We start from the raw sequence: 23,403 nt of genomic DNA on the forward strand, positions 1-23,403 counted from the left end.
CAGTTGTTTTTAGACAGAAAGGGAAATTGATTTCCTTAATAAAAATGTTATAATGTAGTCTTTAATATATTCTCAAAATATCCTTAATACACAAACCAAAATATCACATTCTTATAGTGCTATAATTTATTTTACATAGAGAGAGATGTTTTTCAAATTCTTGCAACTTAAAATAGCTTTTTGTTTTAGGTCAGAAATTGTCCTGCTTAAGGACAAGAGCTTACCAGATGATATTTTAAGACCCTTTTGATTCCTATGATTGTCTAGTGGCATAAATATAGGGGTTTGCTCAGTTTCCCATTTGAACTGAATTTCCTTATTTCATTTTCTGATTAAAATATTGATCACAAAAGTAACATTGTAAAGGTTAGAACAAGATTCATTATTTTCAGTTTATTTTGCTCCAGATCTGTCAATTATAATCATATATCCCTGACACTTAAAATGGTTTTAAGCCCTTGGGAGTTCTTCCCTGTTTGAAGAAATTAGAAGAGGTTTTCAGGACAATTGTTAACACTATGTGTGCAAAAAGAAAGGATTCTGCAGATGCAATGCAAAGTGCCATCATCCCATAATGAAAGAAATGTCCATTAAAAAGCAGTTCAAACTGGTCTTTAAAGCTACATGGGGATCACATTTAGCCACTTCATAAAGATTTCAGAAACTTCTGGCTCCTTAATAGAGAAACTACCTTTCTTTCTCTGTCTCTCCTTCCTTCCCTTTAATTCTCCTTCCCCTTTTTCCTTTATTTGCTTCATTAATCCCCTCTTCTTTTCAGGAACATTTATCCTCCATCAAATCATTCTACTCTCCCTAATATTTGTACTGTTCATATGCATTCTGTTCCCTGTCTAGAATCACTTTTGTAGTCACCAAGCCTCAGAGACATACACAAGAGTCTCAAATTATTCATATTTTCCAGATCAGCAGTCCTGCATTCGTCAAGAAAAAAAAAAATGTCCTGGCCTGATGAAGATGAAAGGCAATTTTTTTATGTTGCCATCTGGATAGTACCTAATAGGCATTCCAGACAGTATACAGCATCCTAAATTAACCTGATATGCCTTGAGAAAATGTGATATTTCAGAAAACAGAAGTTTCTCTGAGATCATATAAAAGAGAAACATTTTTGTACGTACCTACTGAAGATGGTATGTCTTTCCACACTTCAAGGATCTTCTTGAAGAGTTGTTCATTTGCTTCCATTGAAAGGGCTTCAGCATTGAATGTGAGCATCATGCCAATTCCCAAGGAATCAGGTAAAATGATGATATTCTGTGGTATAATGATTTCCAGGGGCTGTAATTATGTTTCATAAAGATTTGTATGTCCAACATTTTATCACTACTACTTTAATTGAAGCAGCTTGGCTGAGCAATAAAGACCACAAAGGGGTTCGAAGTGCAGAGAGGAAGAGAAACTTATATATTAATATTAAACAGCATGCTATCCAACACTTGAAAAGAGCCTTTCCTATGTCATAAAGGCATCACTGTTTAGTAGTGTCCTTTATATTTAGGAGAAAACTTTGTTTGAAAAAAAGAGATATATTCCCAACAGAGAAAAATTTGTTAAAATTTAACAAAATGTGTATAATGATTAAAGAAACATTACTTGTTACAGAGTGGGACTTCAGATTCATTTCAGCACATTAATGAATAATTTAGTGATGAATATGTGAAGCAACTAACAAATACGCAATCACTGGTTATCTAGCCAATTCATTTAAATCAAAAATAGAAAATTAACTTAAAAATAGCTTGAGCTTAAAATGTTTACAAAGGGCAACTTTATAATATTCATCACTACTTGAAATATAACAGTCATTCTCCCTTCACAAAAAATGTAGGATTTCTTATCCAATTTATAAATCACAAAATGTCTTCAATATATAAATACAGAGATGTATTAGGTGACATAATATGAAATACTAAGAAATATGTAAAAATTCATAAATTTTATAATGCATAAAACAATGTGACCAAATTTACTTAAACTACAGAAATTGCCACATTAATAGTATTTCCCTGAGAAATGAACAATTACATTCCTTTATTATTTCTCTAAATTAGCAAGTTACAAGAAAAGAAGGTCAGAAACTATACTTGCCAAACCCAGCGTACTCAGGCCAAGTGCTTGAGGCCATGTCTCAGCAACAACAATCCTTAAAACTAAAATGGGGATCCAGAGGCGAAAAGCAATTTTAATACGTTCCCTGGGCACTTGCATGAGCAATTGAATCAAAAAAGAGATGAAGGAAGAGAGAAAAAGAAATTGCAAGAAAGAAGGTTGTCTCAAAAAAAAAAAATCTGTTTAGAATAAAGCTGGACTGCTGTAAATCCAGAAAGTCCCAGAGGTAATTCCTTGCTTCTCAGATGATTCCTGCAGTAACCAGATATTCTTTAGGACACATGGCTCCCTTGTAGCATTACAGGTTTTGTAATCTGGCACTCTTGGAAAAATATCATTTTTAGTACATTCTGTTTCAGAAGAACTCCCCTCCCTTTTATTAGAGTCCTTTCTCTTTTAATGGGTCAGGACACTACGGCATTTAGCTAAAAATACTATTTTTGAATATACTTAAAGTATCCTAATTAGGTCAGAAAATATATATATATTTTAAACCAATCTCTCATTCTTGCTTCTATGATACTGAACTGATTGCTTCAAAAGGAAATAATTCTTGCTTGGTAATCAAGTGGAACACAGAGTGCAATCTTCTTGAATGATGTTTCAAATAAGTATAAACTTGGACCAATATTGCAATGTTTAATATGGCACTAGCTTCAAAATAAAGGCTATCTGCCATTACATAAAAAAATAGGATGCAGGAAGCTATGGAACACTCCAACTGAAAAGTACTATAACACTTATATGAACTCATATCTAAGTGGCTTAGGCTGGGCTCAGTTCAATATTTTCTACATTATAAACAGGGTGATTTCTACAGACTCATAGGTGACAACTGAATGATGAGCTAATTAGATTGTTAATATGACCCAAAAACACGTTTTTTAAAAATGTTTCCACTATTAATTTGACAAATGCTCTATGTAATTTGTCAGAGATGTATGAGACAATTCTGAAAGCTATGCAAAATATGACATTACTACAGTGATTTAACGTACTTAAAAGTTTTCTCCTGGACTTTATATAATGCTAAACTGTTGAAATTTTAGTTGTCAACAAACTGGGGAATTAAAAACGGGTGAAGCAGAGATTTGTTGGTTCAGCCCTTTCTTTTAAATATCATTTTCCCTAAACAAATATCACTGTTACCATCAAATTTGAGACACAGTAGAATTATATTTTGTATGGTGCATGTGTATATGGGGGTATTATGTTCGAACCCTATGTAAGTGATGTATATAGTATTTTTATAATTATCCATATTTTAGATATTGTGCCATAGAATCATTATTTATAATTATTTAAGAATTAAGAGTTGAAGTGCATTAGCTTTTAAAATGCTGAATCCTTTAATCAGAAAGTCTATAATTGATACTGTAAGAGGACACTTTATGATACTTTGCTATATATCATGGTTAAAGTACTACAATTTGGATAAAGAAGGGGGATAATAATGCTGCAATACTGGTGTATTCTTAAAGAATCTGTTTATGTATTATGGGGTACAGAAGGACTAAAAGCAAAGACTGCAAACTCATTCATCTATTAGGACTGGTTATTATAAATTTATAAAGGTGGATGGATAGGCAATGTGTAGTATATAGTCCATCTAAAAGGGGGCAGGCATAAAAAAATTAAAAATAAATAAAATAAAAGGGGGCAGGCACGAATCATTTCTAGTTGATAATGGCCAGATAGTAATAAGGGCCAGATGTTATCAGATCTTTTGGTTCATCAATAGAAGTCCAGATTTTTAAGTGTAAACTCTATTCATTTAAAAACAAACAAAAAAAAAACTGTGCCAGACAAACAAAATCTACCCGAAGAATACACTCAGCTGTCTGGACTAAGAAACCATCAGTGATTTCTGTTTATCCCTTACTACTTTCTGGCACTCTATACTTACCTTTTAGATTTCAGTTCCAGTACAGATATTGATAATCATATTTTTAAATCTTTAAGAGTTTTGACAGAAAAACTCAAATTATGGTGTACAAAAATTTCTAGGGATCTTACGTTATTTGGCAGAGTCACATCAGACATAACCTCAGATTCTGCATCAATGATGTGATATCCATCTGCTGAGCTGAAGAAAATCTTTAGTCTTTTTTCAGAACCAATAGCCAGGTCAACTGTCACTGGCTTATGACCAACTGTTGGAAACACCTGTAGATATAAAACCAAATATGGCCAAAAGGCCAAAAATGACACTCTAAGGCAAAAATTCCCCCTGCCCTTTTGTTTAACAGGTTTATAAAACCCTCGTTGATTCTTTAAATTACATAATATATTTAGACTATGTATTACGACTTTTTCTTAGGTCTGTTACTACCACAAGAACATAATTATATTCAGTTTGTAAATTTTGAGTTTCCCTTCAGAGGCCAAATCTCCAATGATCATAAGAAACTTGTATGGCCCTGCACTCTGTTTGCTGTCTTTAAATTCCTTGCCTTGAGCTTCAGCAAATGAAGGAGCTCATCTGGTCTCTTAAACCGGTTCGCTGGATCAGCTGCCTGTATTTTTGCCAGTATTCGTATATAGGCTTCATAGGACATGTAGTCTCCTTCGGAGTCTGCTGATTGATCAATGCATACTTGGTAGGGAATGAAAAAGGCCAGACATGTTAACCTACCATAGACTGGATGTACTCTAGGCTCCTATGTTTCCTAGTCCAAGGAAACAAAAAGCCAAACAGGATTCATTGCCATGTTCAGGTCACAGTAGAGGACTGGGCATCACAGGATTCACCATACTGTAGTCATGAGGTGAGATTCAAGAACTGGAAGGAGGACTTAGATCAGGAACTGTATATCGGCTAGACAGACTGTTTGTACTTATCTTCTTTGTTTTCCAGCTCCTTATCAGGCAGCTCTGACCAATCAGCAGACAGCCAAGAACAAACCCATATCCAAATACGGACAGCTGACCCAAGGCCCAATTTAGGGAGATCAGAGATATAATTTGTGTCAGGGCAGAAACAGACTGTCTATATAGTAGTCTGTGCTATTTACAAAAGAACATATTTATTGTACAAATAGGCATCCGGAGGCAGTCATAAAAATTAGTCCATCTTTATTGCATATGTGTGATGTTTTGGCTGCAAAATATACCATGTAAGCAGACGACCTAAGATACAAAATTATTTCATAAATACCTTGCTGGAGTCTATCATGAGGTGTCCTTAATCAGTGCTTTGTAAAAACTTGTCCATTGACCAGCTAGTTCAAAGTCACCTGGAACATTTGCTAAAAATATAGATTCCCAGGCCCCACTCCAGACCTACTAATTCAGCCTGAAGTTGGGTCTGAGATCTAAACTTTTAACAAATGCTCCAGATGATTCTGATGTACACTCCAGATTAGGAGTTACTGGCCTCTATATAATGCTCCCAGTTCATTAATCAGTCCTCACTGCTATGGAATAAACACAAAATAATCCTATTGACATCGAATTCTAGAGTATCATTAAAAATAATAAAGGTAAAAAGAATCCCCAGTTTATGAGATGAGATTAAAAAATCATTAGCAACTTAACTGTTTGGGACACCAACTGGTTACCTTAAGAGGCTGATCCATAGAAGTTCAGTTAAACCATAATAAAGGTGGAAATATTACTGGTAATCCAATAAGCCTAACCACCATTCCTTGCAATAGTTCTGGAGAGAAATGTGTTTAGAGTTCCAGCTTGGAAGAAATATAGACCCGCCCTGCCCTTTCCTCCCCACCCCATCTATTGTAGCCCTGGTAATTAGAGCAAAGGCTTTCTCTTCCCTCATTCCTCTTCCAGTGGGGCTCCCCCCTCTACCATTGCCACACCTTTCCTTACCTTCCCTCTGCTCTCCACCCCCCACTAAGTGAGAACAGGGACTTTCTTAGCTTCAAGTCATTGGGGTGGCACCCAAAGCCTGTGTTTGGGGCTCTAGAAGAGGTCTTCATGTTGACTACAGGAATTGGGAGTGAGGAGCTGGTAGGGAGATCCTCTAAGGGGAGGGGTCAGGGATTTCCCTCACACTCTCCTTTGCTGTGGTGTCTGTGAATTATCTAAAAAAGGGTTAAATGATAATTATTTACATGGTATAGTCAAATTACATTAACTGTAGAAGAATGGTATATAACTTTGCTACTATATTTCAAAATTTTGCTCTGTTTACAATTTTTCAAAAGAAAAACCATATGATCCAAAGAAGAAGGAGACCACTTACTTTAATAGCAGTGCTTTCATCGAAGGACTTTGGTGCCCAGGCATAAAGGTGAATTGACGATTTCAAAGCAATTGCAATATATGTTGTTTCTTCATGTTGAACTACAATGATAAAATATAAAGAAGTAACAATGCCACAGAGTTAACAAGAACACTCAAGTATTTGTATTGGTCATTAAAAATATTATAACCACAATATAAGAGAACAGATCATATATTTTTAGAAAAGCTATTTAGTTACAATTTGAGGCCTCCCAAAAGGTGACAAAACTAACTATATTGTTTTATGAAGTGTGTTAGCCTTCAGGAGCACTCTGTACACTGAAAACTACAGAACATTGTTGAAAGGAATTAAAGAAGAACTAAATAAATGGAAAGAGTTCCTTTGTTAATCAATGGGTAGACTTAACACTGTTAAGAGGGCAATACATGGATGGACCTAGAGGGTATTCTGCTAAGTGAAATAAGCCACGCTGAGAAAGACAAATACTTATGACTTCACTCATGTGGAATCTAAAAAACAAAACAAATGAATAAACAAAAAGAATCAGACCTATAAATACAGAGATCAAATTGATAGTTGCCAGAGGGAAGGCACGCAGGGGATGGGCAAAATAGGTGAAGGGGAGTGGGAGATATAGGCCTCCAGCTAGGGAATGAATAAGTCATGGAAATAAAAGGTACAACATAGGGAATACAGTCAATAATATTATAATAACGTTGTATGGTGATAGATATTAACTACACTTGTGGTGAACACAGCATAACATACAGAGAATTTGAAGCACTATGTTCTACACCTGAAACTAATATAACATTATGTGTCAACTATATTAAAAAAATCCAGCTGAGCCCTGGTCACCTCAAAGACTTATGAGAAATAAATCACTGTTGTTTTAAGTCACTAAATAAATAAAAATGTCAGTATTTTATTTTTATTTTTTTGAAGATTTTATTTATTTATTTGACAGACAGAGACACAGCAAGAGAGGGAACACAAACAGGGGGAGTGGGAGAGGGAGAAGCAGGCTTCCCGCTGAGCAGGGAGCCCAGTGCAGGGCTCGATCCCAGGACCCTGGGAGCATGACCTGAGCCGAAGGCAGACACTTAAATACTGAGCCACCCAGGTGCTCCATAAAAATGTCAATATTTTAAAAAGAGGACAGTATCATCCAAAGTGATCTATGGATTCAATGCATTTGCTATTAAAATCCCAATGGCCTCTTATGCAGAAATGGAAATGCTGATCCTAAAATTCATGGAATTGGAAGAGGCCCCAAATAACCAAAACAATCTTGAAAAAGAAAAACAAAGTTGAATGACTCATACTTCCCAATTTCAAAACTTAACTATAAGCTATAGTAATCAAAACAGTGTAGCACTGAGATAAGAATAGGCAAATAGATCAACAGAATAAAATTGGAGTCTACAAATAAGCCCATACATTTATGGTCAATGATATCCTGATAATTCAGTTGGGAAAGAATACTCTCTTCAACAAATGGGACAACTGAATATCCACATACAAAAGAATAAGTTGAACCCCTTACCTCACACCATATACAAAAACTAATTCAGAAGAGTCAAAGACATAAATGTAAGAGATAGAACTATAAACTATGAGAAGTAAATATAGGAATAAATCTTCATGGCAATGGATTTTTATATTTGACACCAAAAGCATAAGCAACAAAAGAAAAAAAATAGATAAACTGGGTTTCATCCAAATTAAAATTTTGGAGTATCAAAAGACACTGTCAAGAAAATGAAAAGACAACCTATGAAATGGGAAAAAATATTTGAAAATCATATATCTGATAAGGTCCTAGGATCCAGAATATATAGAATGCTTACAACTCAACAACAAAAAGATGATAGATAAATAGATAGATAGATAGATAGATGATAGATAGATACACACAAACATACTTGACAACATTCGCCATCAGGGAATACAAATCAAAACTACAATAAGATGCCACTTCATACCCACTTAGATACCTAGAATCAAAAGACAGACATCTGCAAGTGTTGGCAAGGATGAAGAGAAAATGGATCTTCCATACTTATGTCAATGTAAAGTGGTGCAGCCACTTTGAAAAACAGTGTGGTGGTACTATCCAAGAGAAAAGAAAACATGCATTCCCATGTACAGACACATGTATGAAATGTTAATAGCAGCCAAAAAGTGGAAAGAGTACAAATGTATAAACAATGGATGTATAAAAATTGTATAAACAAAAGGTATACCTATACAATGAAATACTATTCAGCAATAAAAAGTAAGTACTGATACATGTTATACAGGCTACAGCAGGCATGAGACTTGAAAACATTATACTAAGTGACAAAAACCTGTCACAAAGACCATATATGATTCCATTTAAATAAATTGTCCAGAAAAGAAAAAAAACAGAGCAAAGGAAAGTAGATCAGTGGTTATTTAGGACTGAGGAGAATAAGGTGAATGTAAGAGGGATGGAATGTGGAGTAATTGCTAATGGCTATGGGAGTTCTTTTTGGGATAATGAGATTATGATAATGGTTATATAACTCTATAAACATACTAAAAACCATTGATTGTACACTTCTAAATGGGTACATTTTATGATATATAAATTAATTCCAACACAGCTGTTTTTTAAAAAAGAGAAAAATGAAAAAGAAGCATATGCTTTCTCTCATATAGACCTTCTGATTCTTATGATATATGTTGGTCTACTTGCTAGATTTATATTTTGTGCTAAAACCCTTCCTCCTTGGCAGGAATATTGCTTCTATCCTTTCTAGTCAGATTTCATTAGAGACCAAATATAAGGCTTCTCTTTCTATCTCCCCCTTTCTCTTATTCATATTCTCTATCTCTCTCTGATTCTAGTTATTTTATCTTTTTCTTTTACACTGTTCTCAAGTAGGTCAAAGAAGCATGATTAATAAATCCCCAACAAGCAAAGAAATTCTCTGTTAAGCAAACACTTCCTATAATTTTAATATATGGCAGTAATTGGTATCAGTCAATTATTTTATGGATCTTGACAGGCTACTGAAAACACCACGAAAGTATGAGTACATGGCTGTCCCACTAGGAGGCAGGCAGTTCTGCTACATAAACTCCTTGTTTAACATCTGGGGATCTCTTCCACCTTTGGCTACCAAATACATATAATATGATTTGGAGGAGAGTAGTGATACATAAAACTAGAAGAAAATAGTGTATTTATTTAATTCCTGGTTTGTCTGGGTACTAATTTCTCCCTTTAATGGTGTATGTGTACTTATATACACACATATGGGAACCTATTCTGGAAAAGCCCCTATATGCAGAACAGAAATGGTCAGTCAGAATAGCAATATCCTGCTAAAACTCATATTATGTGATTCCAGCTATCACTTACCTATGCCACTAGCTCTGTCTGAAGGGGCAACTAATTAAAAGGAAAGAAGAAAACAGCGGGGATTTGCTTCAGAAATAGAAGAGAATGGGATAACATCACTTTCTAGTTGTAGACAGATGAGAGAAGGATTCTGAGACCATGGAGTTGTTACTTCATTTTGCAGTGAATGGTTGTAAAGAGATAGGACATATGAAAACACTCTAATCAGACAGAAAATATTTAGCAATTATATTTATGAATATTGACAGTGGGAGCAAGAGCCAGTAAACCACAGAAGAATTTTCTTTTGGACTCATTGCAAAGTTTCCTGGTCAGTATTAAGATAAATTTTCCAATTTAAGGAAGTGGAATTATTATGTGATTCCATTTTATGGCTGTTCCAAGGAAAGATAATATATGAATCTCCTTGCAGGTTACTGAAGATACATCAAGAACATTTATATAGCCGGAGTTATACAGAGGCAAGAAAAGAAGTATCAGTTCATCTGGACTAATTAGAGTGACTGGAAAGGGAAGAAAGATGAGAAAGTAAACTTCAATAGCTATTTAGGTCAATCAGTATTTTCTCAACAGCCATGATTGTGACATAGAGGACCCGGAAATTGTCTCAGTGAAACTCACTCATTTTTGTATAGGAAGTTGCAAATTCTTTTCTTTATCTACTTTGCCTCTCACAACAATGTACTTTACTAAACAAAGGAAAGCAAACTTTATATAGCTATAGTAAACATAAAATGGGACTTACGGACACTGAAGTGTTCACAGCCTGTCAACTTATCAATAGCTTTGCAGGCTTCCTCTGTCTTTAGCATTTCCTCTTGTCTTCTTTTACTTTCTGGATCATCATTCAAAATCTTGTTCCTCAGCCAGGTCAAATGATACACCCTAAGTCTGTTCTTATGGCCTGATAGATAAGATAAGAGTGTTTTAATTCAGTCTATTTTTTCATATATTAGAAAAACAAAACAACAAAAGTATTTTGCCCTTTTAACCAAATCTTCTCATTAAAGTAAAAAGCACTTTTAGAAAAAACTACACTACTAGATTCTTCCCTTCAGATTTTGTAAATATGATAGCAAAGTCTTTCTTAGTCCCTCACTTCCAAGAGATAGTCAAAATGTCTACCAGCTACCTATGTGCCTGTCTGAAGAGAAGTACAATACTTCTTTGGGACAGGTTAAGACTGCCATGGTACAGCAACAGAATTACCATCCATTCATTTATACTTTGGCTTTTATCTAAGTCATGGTCCTTCTGGGATTTGGAGACCTAGAAGCTGTCCTTGGTAGTATGTATGTATGAGAGGGATAATCTGATGTATCGACTGTTAGGAATTCAGGGTTAGTGGGAAGGGTCTCTTTGTGCTCTTTCATTCCAGCATACTTACAAAATAATTAAAGTTTTATTATTTTTTTCTCAATCAAATTTATCTTCACTGCTAATTTTTTTTGCCAATTGAATTATTTATTTTTTTATTGTTATATTAATTACCATACATTACATCATTAGTTTTTGATGTAGTGTTCCATGATTCATTGTTTGCGTATAACACCCAGTGCTCCATGCAGAATGTGCCCTCTTTAATACCCATCACCAGGCTAACCCATCCCCCCACCCCCCTCCCCTCTGGAACCCTCAGTTTGTTTCTTCTCAGTGTCCATAGTCTCTCATGGTTCGTCTCCCCCTCCAATTTCCCCCCTTCATTTTTCCCTTCCTACTATCTTTTTTTTAACATATAATGTATTATTTGTTTCAGAGGTACAGGTCTGTGATTCAACAGTCTTACACAATTCACAGTGCTCACCGTAGCACATACCCTCCCCAGTGTCTGTCACCCAACCACCCCATGCCTCCCACCCCCCTCCACTTCAGCAACCCTCAGTTTGTTTCCTGAGATTAAGAATTCCTCATATCTTCACTGCTAATTTTCTAATTGTAAACCCTGGAAAATCCTTACAATCCCTTAAGGAAAAACAGGCCATTGAATTACACATTTGTTTTCATATGTAGTGACTTTGTATTCACTTTTTACAGTTTATTGTTAATAAGATTTCTAGGCTCAACAATAAGATTCTTACTTATGTGATTAATCTTACATATGTTTTTACATGACATCTTCTGAAGCAGCATTAGAATTCAGACATCTATGTCTATTTCCATTCTACTCTTAAGTGGTAGAATAAATTTGTGCTCTAAATTATTAGGTATCTTTCTATACTGATGTTCTCAGTGTCATCTGATGCAAAAATAATCCACTTTGAGAAAAACTTAAGCATTAAAAGGGACACATTTGGGTTAGAAAAAGCTGGATAAAAAGTAAAGAAATCTGTTTTCCAGATGTGCAATCTCTAAGCCACCCAGATGTTTTCAAAATCTAAATGTTACCTCAAAATCTGTGTACCTCAAACAATTAAAAATGAATGAAAATGAAACATGACCAAAAAATGATCAAGCTTTAGCATACCTATCGAGGATTTTCTCCCCTAACCAAAACTTAAAGCAAAGTTAATAATTTTTAGGAATATACATAATCATTAATTAATGTGCCATATAGCTATTAGGTACAGACAGGAAGCATGCAAACACATATAAATAACTGTAATTAGCATCATTTTATTCTACAGTTAAAGCATTTTTTTAACTTTTTGTTTCCTTTTGTCAGTTGTCTTTTGCCTTTAGTTGACTTTAGTACTAGTGTTTTCTAATACCAAGTAATGTATCGTAATGACAATTATTATTAACATCTGTTTACTTGCTCTCTCTTATTCAGAGATTCAGGTTCTGACTGACCAAAACTAAGAAGTTCAATTACTATGTGGGAAGAAGGTAGAGGTCTTAGGGTATCCATTCTCGTTACTAATCCTATCTGTAGGCCCTCATGATAAGGCTGTGCCAGGGACAACAGAGTTTCATTTTTATCCAATTATTGTCCACTTTGTTCTTTGTTGCTTCTAGCACACCACAAGAAATTATATGATGGATGTGGTCATCTGCACATGGGTGGGTGAAATTGTGAGTTGTAAAATTGCAGGTGGCTACTCAGAAAAGACCTGAAAGATGTAAATGGCATGTTTTTTTTTTTTCTTATCAAATGACCTAGGTGAGGTGCATTGCAATCAAATATCCAGACAGCAAAGGAGAGTGAGAAGTTAGTTTAAACTGTAAATAGAATGACCCAACAATTGCACTACTAGGTATTTACCCCAAAGATACAGATGTAGTGAAAAGAAGGGGCACATGCACCCCAATGTTCATAGCAGCAATGTCCACAATAACCAAACTGTGGAAGGAGCCAAGATGCCCTTCAACAGATGAATGGATAAAGAAGATGCGGTTCATTAATACAATGGAATATTACTCAGCCATCAGAAAAGATGAATACTCACCATTTGCATCAAAATGGATGGAACTGGAGGGTATTATGCTAAGTGAAGTAAGTCAAGCAGAGAAAGACAATTATCATATGGTTTCACTCATATGTGGAACATAAGGAATAGCGTGAAGGACCATAGGGGAAGGGAGGGAAATCTGAAGGGGGAGAAAGCAGAGAGGGAGACAAACCATGAGAGACTCTGGACTCTGGGAACCAAACTGAAGGCTACAGAAGGGAGAGGGTGGGAGGATGGGGTAGCAGGGTGATGGGTATTTAGGAGGGCATGTGTGGTGATGAGCACTGGGTGTTAATGGGTAACATGAATCATTGAACACTACCTCAAAAACTAATGATGTACTATATAGTGGCTAACTGAACATAATAAAAATAAATAAAAAATAAAAAAATAAAAAAATAAACTGCAAATAGATAAGAAAACACAAGTAGGAAAGTTTGGTGTCCTAATTTAAGGTTATATTTAAAGTGCTTTCCTATGAAACTTTTACCTGAGAAAGTCTTTAGCCTAGTTTGGAACCTAATTAATCTACATAATTACTTAGCTAATTTTAGTTCTTAAACAAACCGGAGATGGTAATCAGCAAATTGAGTGGCTCTACAACTTGAATCTGACGGAATGGTCTTCGCTTTATCAGTTTAGTGATGTCTGCCTTTCCACTTCTGTCCATCAGATACAGATTAGATCGGGTTCCCAACAGCAAATTCACTCCTGTTTGCATATAAAAAGAAAGGTGCTATATTAGCTCAGATTACATTTTTATAATTGAATTTATATTAGTACTTTTGCAATTCCAGTGTGCTGATCTGTGCAAAGATGACATATCACTTTAGGCTAATGTTAACCTCATACTGTGTAACAATGGACTCTACCAACAAATTTCTCTGAAATATATTAAAATCTAGAAGATAATACCTTCTGGCAATATTTCTACTGGCTGGTGTCTGGTGTGGCGTCTCAAAAGGAGAATTTTATAAATATCTCACCACCCTTTAGCAGTATCCCAAACTTTATAAAAATCAAAATTCAATTCAGTTCATTCCTCATTCCTAATTGTAACTAAGAGTTTAATGCTTTTACAATAATTATATGTAAATTATTTTTAAATTTATTTTAAATTGAGTCTGTATTCATGCATATATTATAAAACTTACATTGCAAAATACCTGTGAAAGTAGTTCCTACTTTTATGTATCTAAACTCCTGTGCTCTATTATTTGTCTGCTGGCTCTATTTATTCAAATATAAAAACTGTTAAAAGACTGAATGAGAGGGCTGAAATAGAAGATTAAGCTAAATTAGAATACACTTCAAACCACTGTGGGAGTTTTCCCCCATAACCTGAGACATAGGAAAACTCAGCCAAGTAATATAATGGAGAGCACTTTAGTGTTTTCCTTCTACTTAGAGACTATTTGTGTTTCAAGGATATAAGGAGAAAAGACAAGGGTCTCTTTCATTTTTCTATTCTGTCCTTTACCAGTTCTCTAAGTAATGGCCTGTGGCAGATTTAGGAATTGCGTTTCCTCCCAAAGTGGAATCAGAGAGGGAGGGTAAAGTATATTCAATTTTGACTGTAATCTTTTATTTTTCAAAATGTAAAACCAGAAGTTATAAAAATGAATTATTAGACATTAATTAGATCTCTGGGTAGTTGCCTGACTGAAATGATAAAGACATAAACTCTGCTTTCTTGTTATCTGACACAATATATTAGCTTGGAGGGTAACATGTTTTTTCTAAGTTATTCAATCCATATAGCTATAATGTTTGCTACACTGCTCTATTTTTAATTTAAAATTCTGTCCCCTGTTCAAACATACATTAAGCAAAATCTATGAAATTGCAAGTCAGAGGTTGGCATTTACTTTGAATTTCTTCCCTCCTTCCATTTATTTATTCTGTTTCATTTATGATTCATACTGGTTTGAGGTAAAATATTGTCTGAGCCCTACTAATGTGGTTATAATTCTTCTAGAGCAAAGGACTGAAAAAGTCTATCAAAGTTAAGACATTATCAAAGGTCATACAGATGGCTAATAGACACATGAAAATATACTCAACATCACTCATCATCAGGGAAATACAAATAAAAACTACAATGAGATACCACCTCACACCTGTCAGAATGGCTAAAATTAACAACACAGGAAACAACAGATGTTGGTGAGGATGTGGAGAAAGGGGAACTCTCTTACCCTGTTGGTGGGAATGCAGTCCGGTGCAACCACTCTGGAAAACAGTATGGAGGTTCCTTAAAAAGTTAAAAATAGAACTACCCTATGATCCAGCGATGGCACTACTAGGTATTTACCCAAAGAATATAAAAAACACTATTTCAAAGGGATACATGCACCCCAATGTTTACAGCAGCATTATTATGGATACAGCCCAAGTGTCCACTGACTGATGAATGTATAAAGAAGAGGTGGTATGTATATGTGTGTGTGTGTGTGTGTGTGTATACATATATATTCCATTGTATATATATACAATAGATGAATGGATAAAGAAGTTGTGGTTCATATATACAATGGAATATTACTCAGCCATCAGAAAGGATGAATACCCACCATTTGCATCAACATGGATGGAACTGGAGGGGATTATGCTAAGTGAAGTAAGTCAAACAGAGAAAGTCAATTATCATAAGGTTTCACTCATATGTGGAACATAAGCAATAGTACAGAGGACCATAGGGGAAGGGAGGGAAATCTGAAGGGGGGGAAAGCAGAGAGCGAGACAAACCATGAGAGACTCAGCCATCAAAAATAATGAAATCTTGCCATTTGCAATGATGTGGTTGGAGCTAGAGAGTATTATGCTAAGTGAAATACTTCAGTCAGAGGAAGACAAATACCATATGATTTCACTCATTTGTGAAATTTAAGAAACAAAACAGACGAACATAAGAGGAAGAAAAAGAAAGAGAGGGAAGCAAACCATAAGAGACAGAACAAACTGAGGGTTACTTGAGGGGATGTGGGAGTGGGCTGGGTTAAATGAGTGATGGGCATTAAGGAAGGCACTTGTTGTGATGAGCACTGGGTGTTATATATAAGTGATGAATCACTAAATTCTCTTCCTGAAACTAATATTACACTATATGTTAACAAACTAGAATTTAGATAAAAACTTGAAACATTTAAAAAGAGACATGATTGAAAGAACTTTCTCTACAAATCCACAAGATTATTTAAAAACAAGAACTTACAGAAATATGTCTTAACTATCTCATTAGGTATTAAATGCTACACACTATCTTTTTTTTTTATTCTTATGTTAATCCCCATACATTACATCATTAGTTTTAGATGAAGTGTTCCATGATTCATTGTTTGTGCATAACACCCAGTGCTCCATGCAGAATGTGCCCTCCTCAATACCCACCACCAGGCTAACCCATCCTCCCACCCCCCTCCCCTCTAGAACCCTGTTTGTTTTTCAGAGTCCATCGTCTCTCATGGTTCGTCTACCCCTCCGATTTCCCCCGCTTCATTCTTCACCTCCCGCTACCTTCTTCTTCTTCTTTTTTTTTTTTTCTTAACATATATTGCATTATTTGTTTCAGAGGTACAGATCTGAGATTCAACAGTCTTGCACAATTCACAGCGCTTACCAGAGCACATACCCTCCCCAATGTCTATCACCCAGTCACCCCATCCTTCCCACCCCACCCCCCACTCCAGCAACCCTCAGTTTGTTTCCTGAGATTAAGAATTCCTCATATCAGTGAGATCATATGATACATGTCTTTCTCTGTTTGACGTATTTCACTCAACATAATACCCTCCAGTTCCATCCACGTCGTTGCAAATGGCAAGATCTCATTCCTTTTGATGGCTGCATAATATTCCATTGTATATATATACCACATCTTCTTTATCCATTCATCTGTTGATGGACATCTTGGCTCTTTCCACAGTTTGGCTATTGTGGACATTGCTGCTATAAACATCGGGGTGCACGTACCCCTTCGGATCCTTACTTTTGTATCTTTGGGGTAAATACCCAGTAGTGCAATTGCTGGGTCATATGGTAGCTCCATACAGTTTTATGAGGAACCTCCATACAGTTTTCCAGAGTGGCTGCACCAGCTTGCATTCCCACCAACACTGTAGGAGGGTTCCCCTTTCTCCGCATCCCCGCCAACATCTGTCATTTCCTGACTTGTTAATTTTAGCCATTCTGACTGGCGTGAGGTGGTATCTCATTGAGGTTTTGATTTGGATATCCCTGATGCCGAGTGATGTTGAGCACTTTTTCATGTGTCTGTTGGCCATTTGGATGTCTTCTTTGGAAAAATGTCTGTTCATGTCTTCTGCCCATTTCTTGATTGGATTCTTTGTTCTTTGGGTGTTGAGTTTGATGAGTTCTTTATAGATTTTGGATACTAGCCCTTTATCTGATATGTCATTTGCAAATATCTTCTCCCATTCTGTCGGTTGTCTTTTGGTTTTGTTGACTGTTTCCTTTGCTTTGCAAAAGCTTTTTATCTTGATGAAGTCCCAATAGTTCATTTTTGCCCTTGCTTCCCTTGCCTTTGGCGATGTTTCTAGGAAGAAGTTGCTTCGGCTGAGGTCAAAGAGGTTGCTGCCTGTGTTCTCCTTTAGGATTTTGATGGACTCCTGTCTCACATTGAGGTCTTTCAACCATTTGGAGTCTATTTTTGTGTGTGGTGTAAGGAAATGGTCCAGTTTCATTCTTCTGCATGTGGCTGTGCAATTTTCCCAACACCATTTGTTGAAGAGACTGTCTTTGTTCCATTGGACATTCTTTCCTGCTTTGTCAAAGATGAGTTGACCATAGAGTTGAGGGTCCATTTCTGGGTTCTCTATTCTGTTCCATTGATCTGTGTCTGTTTTTGTGCCAGTACCATGCTGTCCTGATGATGACAGCTTTGTAATAGAGCTGGAAGTCCGGAATTGTGATGCCGCCGGCTTTGCTTTTCTTTTTCAACATTCCTCTGGCTATGCGGGGTCTTTTCTGGTTCCATACAAATTTTAGGATTCTTTGTTCCATTTCTTTGAAAAAAGTGGATGGTATTTTGATGGGGATTGCATTGAATGTGTAGATTGCTCTAGGTAGCATTGACATCTTCACAATATTTGTTCTTCCAATCCATGAGCATGGAACGTTTTTCCATTTCTTTGTGTCTTCCTCAATTTCTTTCATGAGTATTTTATAGTTTTCTGAGTACAGATCCTTTGTCTCTTTGGTTAGATTTATTCCTAGTTATCTTATGGTTTTGGGTGCAATTGTAAATGGGATCGACTCCTTAATTGCTCTTTCTTCTGTCTTGTTGTTGGTGTATAGGAATGTCACTGACTTCTGTGCATTGATTTTATATCCTGCCACTTTACTGAATTCCTGTATGAGTTCTAGCAGTTTTGGGGTGGAGTCTTTTGGGTTTTCCACATAAAGTATCATATCATCAGCAAAGAGTGAGAGTTTGACTTCTTCCTTGCCAATTTGGATGCCTTTGATTTCTTTTTGTTGTCTGATTGCTGTGGCTAAGACTTCCAATACTATGTTGAATAGCAGTGGTGATAGTGGACATCCCTGCCGCGTTCCTGACCTTAGGGGGAAAGCTCTCAGTTTTTCCCCATTGAGAATGATATTCGCTGTAGGTTTTTCATAGATGGCTTTTATGATATTGAGGTATGTACCCTCTATCCCTATACTCTGAAGAGTTTTGATCAAGAAATGATGCTGTACTTTGTCAAATGCTTTTTCTGCATCTATTGAGAGGATCATATGATTCTTGTTCTTTCTTTTGTTAATGTATTTTATCACATTGATTGATTTGCGGATGTTGAACCAACCTTGCAGCCCAGGGATAAATCCCACTTGGTCATGGTGAATAATCCTTTTAATGTACTGTTGGATCCTATTGGCTAGTATTTTGGTGAGAATTTTTGCATCCATATTCATCAGGGATATTGGTCTGTAATTCTCCTTTTTGATGGGGTCTTTGTCTGGTTTTGGGATCAAGGTAATGCTGGCCTCATAAAATGAGTTTGGAAGTTTTCCTTCCATTTCTATTTTTTGGAACAGTTTCAGAAGAATAGGTATTAATTCTTCTTGAAATGTTTGGTAGAATTCCCCTGGGAAGCCATCTGGCCCTGGGCTTTTGTTTTTTGGGAGATTTTTGATGACTGCTTCAATTTCCTTAGTGGTTACAGGTCTGTTCAGGTTTTCTATTTCATCCTGGTTCAGTTTTGGTAGTTGGTACATCTCTAGGAATGCATCCATTTCTTCCAGGTTATTTAATTTGCTGGCATAGAGTTGCTCATAATATGTTCTTATAATTGTTTGTATTTCTTTGGTGTTGGTTGTGATCTCTCCTCTTTCATTCATGATTTTGTTGATTTGGGTCATTTCTCTTCTCTTTTTGATAAGTCTGGCCAGGGGTTTATCAATCTTGTTAATTCTTTCAAAGAACCATCTCCTAGTTTCGTTGATCTGTTCTACTGTTCTTTTAGTTTCTATTTCATTGATTTCTGCTCTGATCTTTATGATTTCTCTTCTCCTGCTGGGTTTAGGCTTTATTTGCTGTTCCTTCTAGAGCTCCTTTAGGTGTAGGGTTAGGTTGTGTACTTGAGACCTTTCTTGCTTCTTGAGAAAGGCTTGTATTGCTATATACTTTCCTCTTAGGACTGCCTTTGCCGCATCCCAAAGATTTTGAATAGTTGTGTTTTCATTTTCATTGGTTTCCATGTATTTTTTTAATTCTTCTTTAATTTCCTGGTTGACCCATTCATTCTTCAGTAGGATGCCCTTTAGCCTCCATGTATTTGAGTTCTTTCTGAGTTTTGTCTTGTGATTGAGCTCTAGTTTCAAAGCATTGTGGTCTGAAAATAGGCAGGGAATGATTCCAAACTTTTGGTACCGGTTGAGACCTGATTTATGACCTAGGATGTGATCTATTCTGGAGAATGTTCCATGGGCACTAGAGAAGAATGTGTATTCCGTTGCTTTGGGGTGGAATGTTCTGAATATGTCTGTGAAGTCCATTTGGTCCAGTGTGTCATTTAAAGTCTTTATTTCCTTGTTGATCTTTTGCTTAGACAATCTGTCCATTTCAGTGAGGGGGGTGTTAAAGTCCCCCACTATTATTGTATTGTTGTCGATGTGTTTCTTTGCTTTTGTTATTAACTGCCTTATATAATTGGCTGCTCCCATGTTAGGGGCATAGATATTTACAATTGTTAGATCTTCTTGTTGGATAGATCCTTTAAGTATGATATAGTGTCCTTCCTCATCTCTTATTACAGTCTTTGGTTTAAAATCTAATTTGTCTGATATAAGGATTGCCACCCCAGCTTTCTTTTGGTGTCCATTAGCATGGTAAATGGTTTTTAACCCCCTCACTTTCAATCTGGGGCTGTCTTTGGGTCGAAAATGAGTCTCTTGCAGACAGCATATCGATGGGTCTTGTTTTTTAATCCAGTCTGATAGCCTGTGTCTTTTGATTGGGGCATTGAGCCCATTTACATTCAGGGTAACTATTGAAAGATAGGAATTTAGTGCCATTGTATTGCCTGTAAGGTGACTGTTACCGTATATTGTCTGTGTTCCTTTCCAGTGTATGTTGCTTTTAGGGTCTCTCTTTGCTTAGAGGACCCCTTTCAAGATTTCCTGTAGGGCTGGTTTTGTGTTTGCAAATTCCTTTAGTTTTTGTTTGTCCTGGAAGCTTTTTATCTCTCCTTCAATTTTCAATGACAGCCTAGCTGGATATAGTATTCTTGGCTGCATATTTTTCTCATTTAGTGCTCTGAATATATCCTGCCAGTCCTTTCTGGCCTGCCAGGTCTCTGTGGATAGGTCTGTTGCCAATCTAATGTTTCTACCATTGTAGGTTACATATCTCTTCTCCCGAGCTGCTTTCAGGATTTTCTCTTTGTCTATGAGACTCGTAAGTTTTACTATTAGATGTCGGGGTGTTGAACTATTTTTATTGATTTTGAGAGGGGTTCTCTGTGCTTCCTGGATTTTCATGCCTGTTTCCTTCCCCAAATTAGGGAAGTTCTCTGCTATAATTTGCTCCATTATACCTTCTGCCCCTCTCTCTCTTTCTTCTTCTTCTGGGATCCCAATTATTCTAATGTTGTTTCGTCTTATGGTATCGCTTATCTCTCGAATTCTGCCCTCGTGATCCAGTAGTTGTTTATCTCTCTTTTTCTCAGCTTCTTTATTTTCCATCATTTCATCTTCTATATTACTGATTCTCTCTTCTGCCTCATTTTTTCTAGCAGTTAGCGCCCCCATTTTTGATTGCACCTCATTAATAGCCTTTTTGATTTCTACTTGGTTGGATTTTAGTTTTTACTTCTCCAGAAAGGGTTTCTCTAATAACTTCCATATTTTTTTCAAGCCCAGCTAGTATCTTTAGTGATGATTCTGAACTCTAGATCTGACATCGTACTAATGCCCGTATTGAGTAGGTCCCTGGCAGTCGGTACTACCTCTTGTTCTTTTTGTTGAGGTGATTTTTTCCGTCTTGTCATTTTGTGCAGAGGAGAATAGATTAATGAGAGAACAAAATGCTAGCAGAGTAACAACGTCCCCAGAAAATATACTCTAAACAAATCAGAAAAAACCTGAAGCAGTGGGAAAAGAAAGGGAAAGAGAGAAAAAAGAAAAAGAAAAAGAAAAAAAAAGAAAAAGAAAAAGAAAAAAAAAGAAAAAGATAAAGATAAAAACAAAAACAAACAAAACAAAACAACAACAACAAAAAAACCAGAATGTGATCAAATATGATCAGGCTGGTATATAGATCAGTGCCACACACTAGATTTGGGGTGTATTTTGGTCTTTTAGAAGAAAGTGCCTCCCAAAATTTTAAAGAAAGAAAAACTTATATATGTACAAAAATAAGGGTTGATATGATGAAGGGATGGAATATGACTGTAAAGATGGAAATTATAAAAAATTTTATAAAAGGAATTGATAAGAAGTTGTTTTAAAAAAGAAAGAAGAGGATTTAAAAAAGAAAAAAGAAAAAAAAAGGGAGAGGATGTGATCAGGCAGGGGAATAGAAAATACCATATACTAGAGATTTAGGGTACATTTTGATCTGTTAGAAGAAACTATCTCAAAATTTTAAAGAGAGAACAACTTATATATATAAGCCAAAAATACGGGTAACTACTATGAAGGGATAGAATATGACTCTAAAAATGAAAAATAAAAATTTTTTTTTTTAAAAAGGGATTGATAAGATGTTGGTTGAAAAAGGGAAAAAGAAAAATTCAAAAAGAAAAAAAAAAGAAAAAAAGACAGTTAAAAAAAAATTAACTTTGAAAGACTACAGAATCATGGTAAAAAAACCATGAATTCTAAGTGCAGTAGTCCCCTAGAGCTGGACTTCTGCCGTTCTCATTGATGGGTAAACTTGGTCTTGGCTGGCTGTTCTCGCTGATCTTCTGGGGAGGGGCCTGTTGCCGTGGTATCCAAATGTCTTTGCCGGAGCCAGAATTGCCCCGCCCTTGCCTCCTCCCAGCTAAGTAATCTGCTCAGGTTTGCTCTCTGGGGCTTTTGTTCCCTGCGAGCTTTCCGTACAGCTTTTGAGGCGGAGAGTGAAAATGGCGGCCTCCCAATCTCCGCCGCGGAGGAGCCGAGAACTCGGGGCCCTGCTTCTCAGTGAGCCCCCAGAGAAAAGCCGTCAGTCACTCCCGTCTCCCCGGTCTCCAGCCGCACTCCGTGCTCACCCGGCCTGTGACCGCGCGTTTCTATCTCTGGCACCCGACCCCGGGTGGAGTCTCCAAACCCAGCAGATCCCTGCGGTGCACACCCGCGCGGCTCCTCCCAGGGGAGGAAGGTGAGTCTCCCCGGATCTGCCGCTTGTTGGGTCCCTGCTGGAGGAGCAGTGGCCCGACTGTGCCGCGGATCACGGTTTATGGCAACCCCGAGCTGAGAGCCCGCGCCTGGGCTCCGCCTCTGCAGCCGGCTTCCCTGCTCCGATACCTGGGAGCTGTGCCACACTCAGGCACCCCCGGTCTTTCTGTGACCCGTGGGTCCTGAGACCACACTGTCCCGGAGGGTTCCACCCCCCCGCTTAGCCACCAGAGTGACGTCCCTCAGCGGAGCAGACTTTTAAAAGTTCCGATTTTGTGCTCCGTGGTTCTATCACTTGCCAGAAGCGGCCGCCGGAGGCCCCTCCCCCGCCGTCTATCCTCCCGAATATCGTCTCGGATTCACTTCTCCACACGTCCTACCTTCCAGAAAGTGGTCGCTTTTCTCTTCAGAGAGTTGTTGCTATTCTTTTCTTCAATCTCCTGTTG

The 23,403-nt window shown here is 36.8% G+C and overlaps 1 protein-coding gene across 1 annotated transcript in view; it reads right to left on the reverse strand.

Moving 5' to 3' along the window:
* Positions 1–23,403, reverse strand: part of NRK (Nik related kinase) — a 168,402-nt gene that overhangs the window by 10,657 nt on the left and 134,342 nt on the right. Inside the window, exons 22-27 of the mRNA XM_044911823.1 lie at positions 13,685–13,828; positions 10,474–10,632; positions 6,331–6,435; positions 4,584–4,726; positions 4,147–4,296; positions 1,140–1,299 (exon numbers count right to left, since the gene is read on the reverse strand). Of these exons, the coding sequence (XP_044767758.1) occupies positions 1,140–1,299; positions 4,147–4,296; positions 4,584–4,726; positions 6,331–6,435; positions 10,474–10,632; positions 13,685–13,828 (861 nt within the window). The remainder of the gene's footprint in view (positions 1–1,139; positions 1,300–4,146; positions 4,297–4,583; positions 4,727–6,330; positions 6,436–10,473; positions 10,633–13,684; positions 13,829–23,403) is intronic.

This window comes from Neomonachus schauinslandi, chromosome X (assembly GCF_002201575.2).
Source record: "Neomonachus schauinslandi chromosome X, ASM220157v2, whole genome shotgun sequence".
NCBI lineage: Eukaryota > Metazoa > Chordata > Mammalia > Carnivora > Phocidae > Neomonachus > Neomonachus schauinslandi.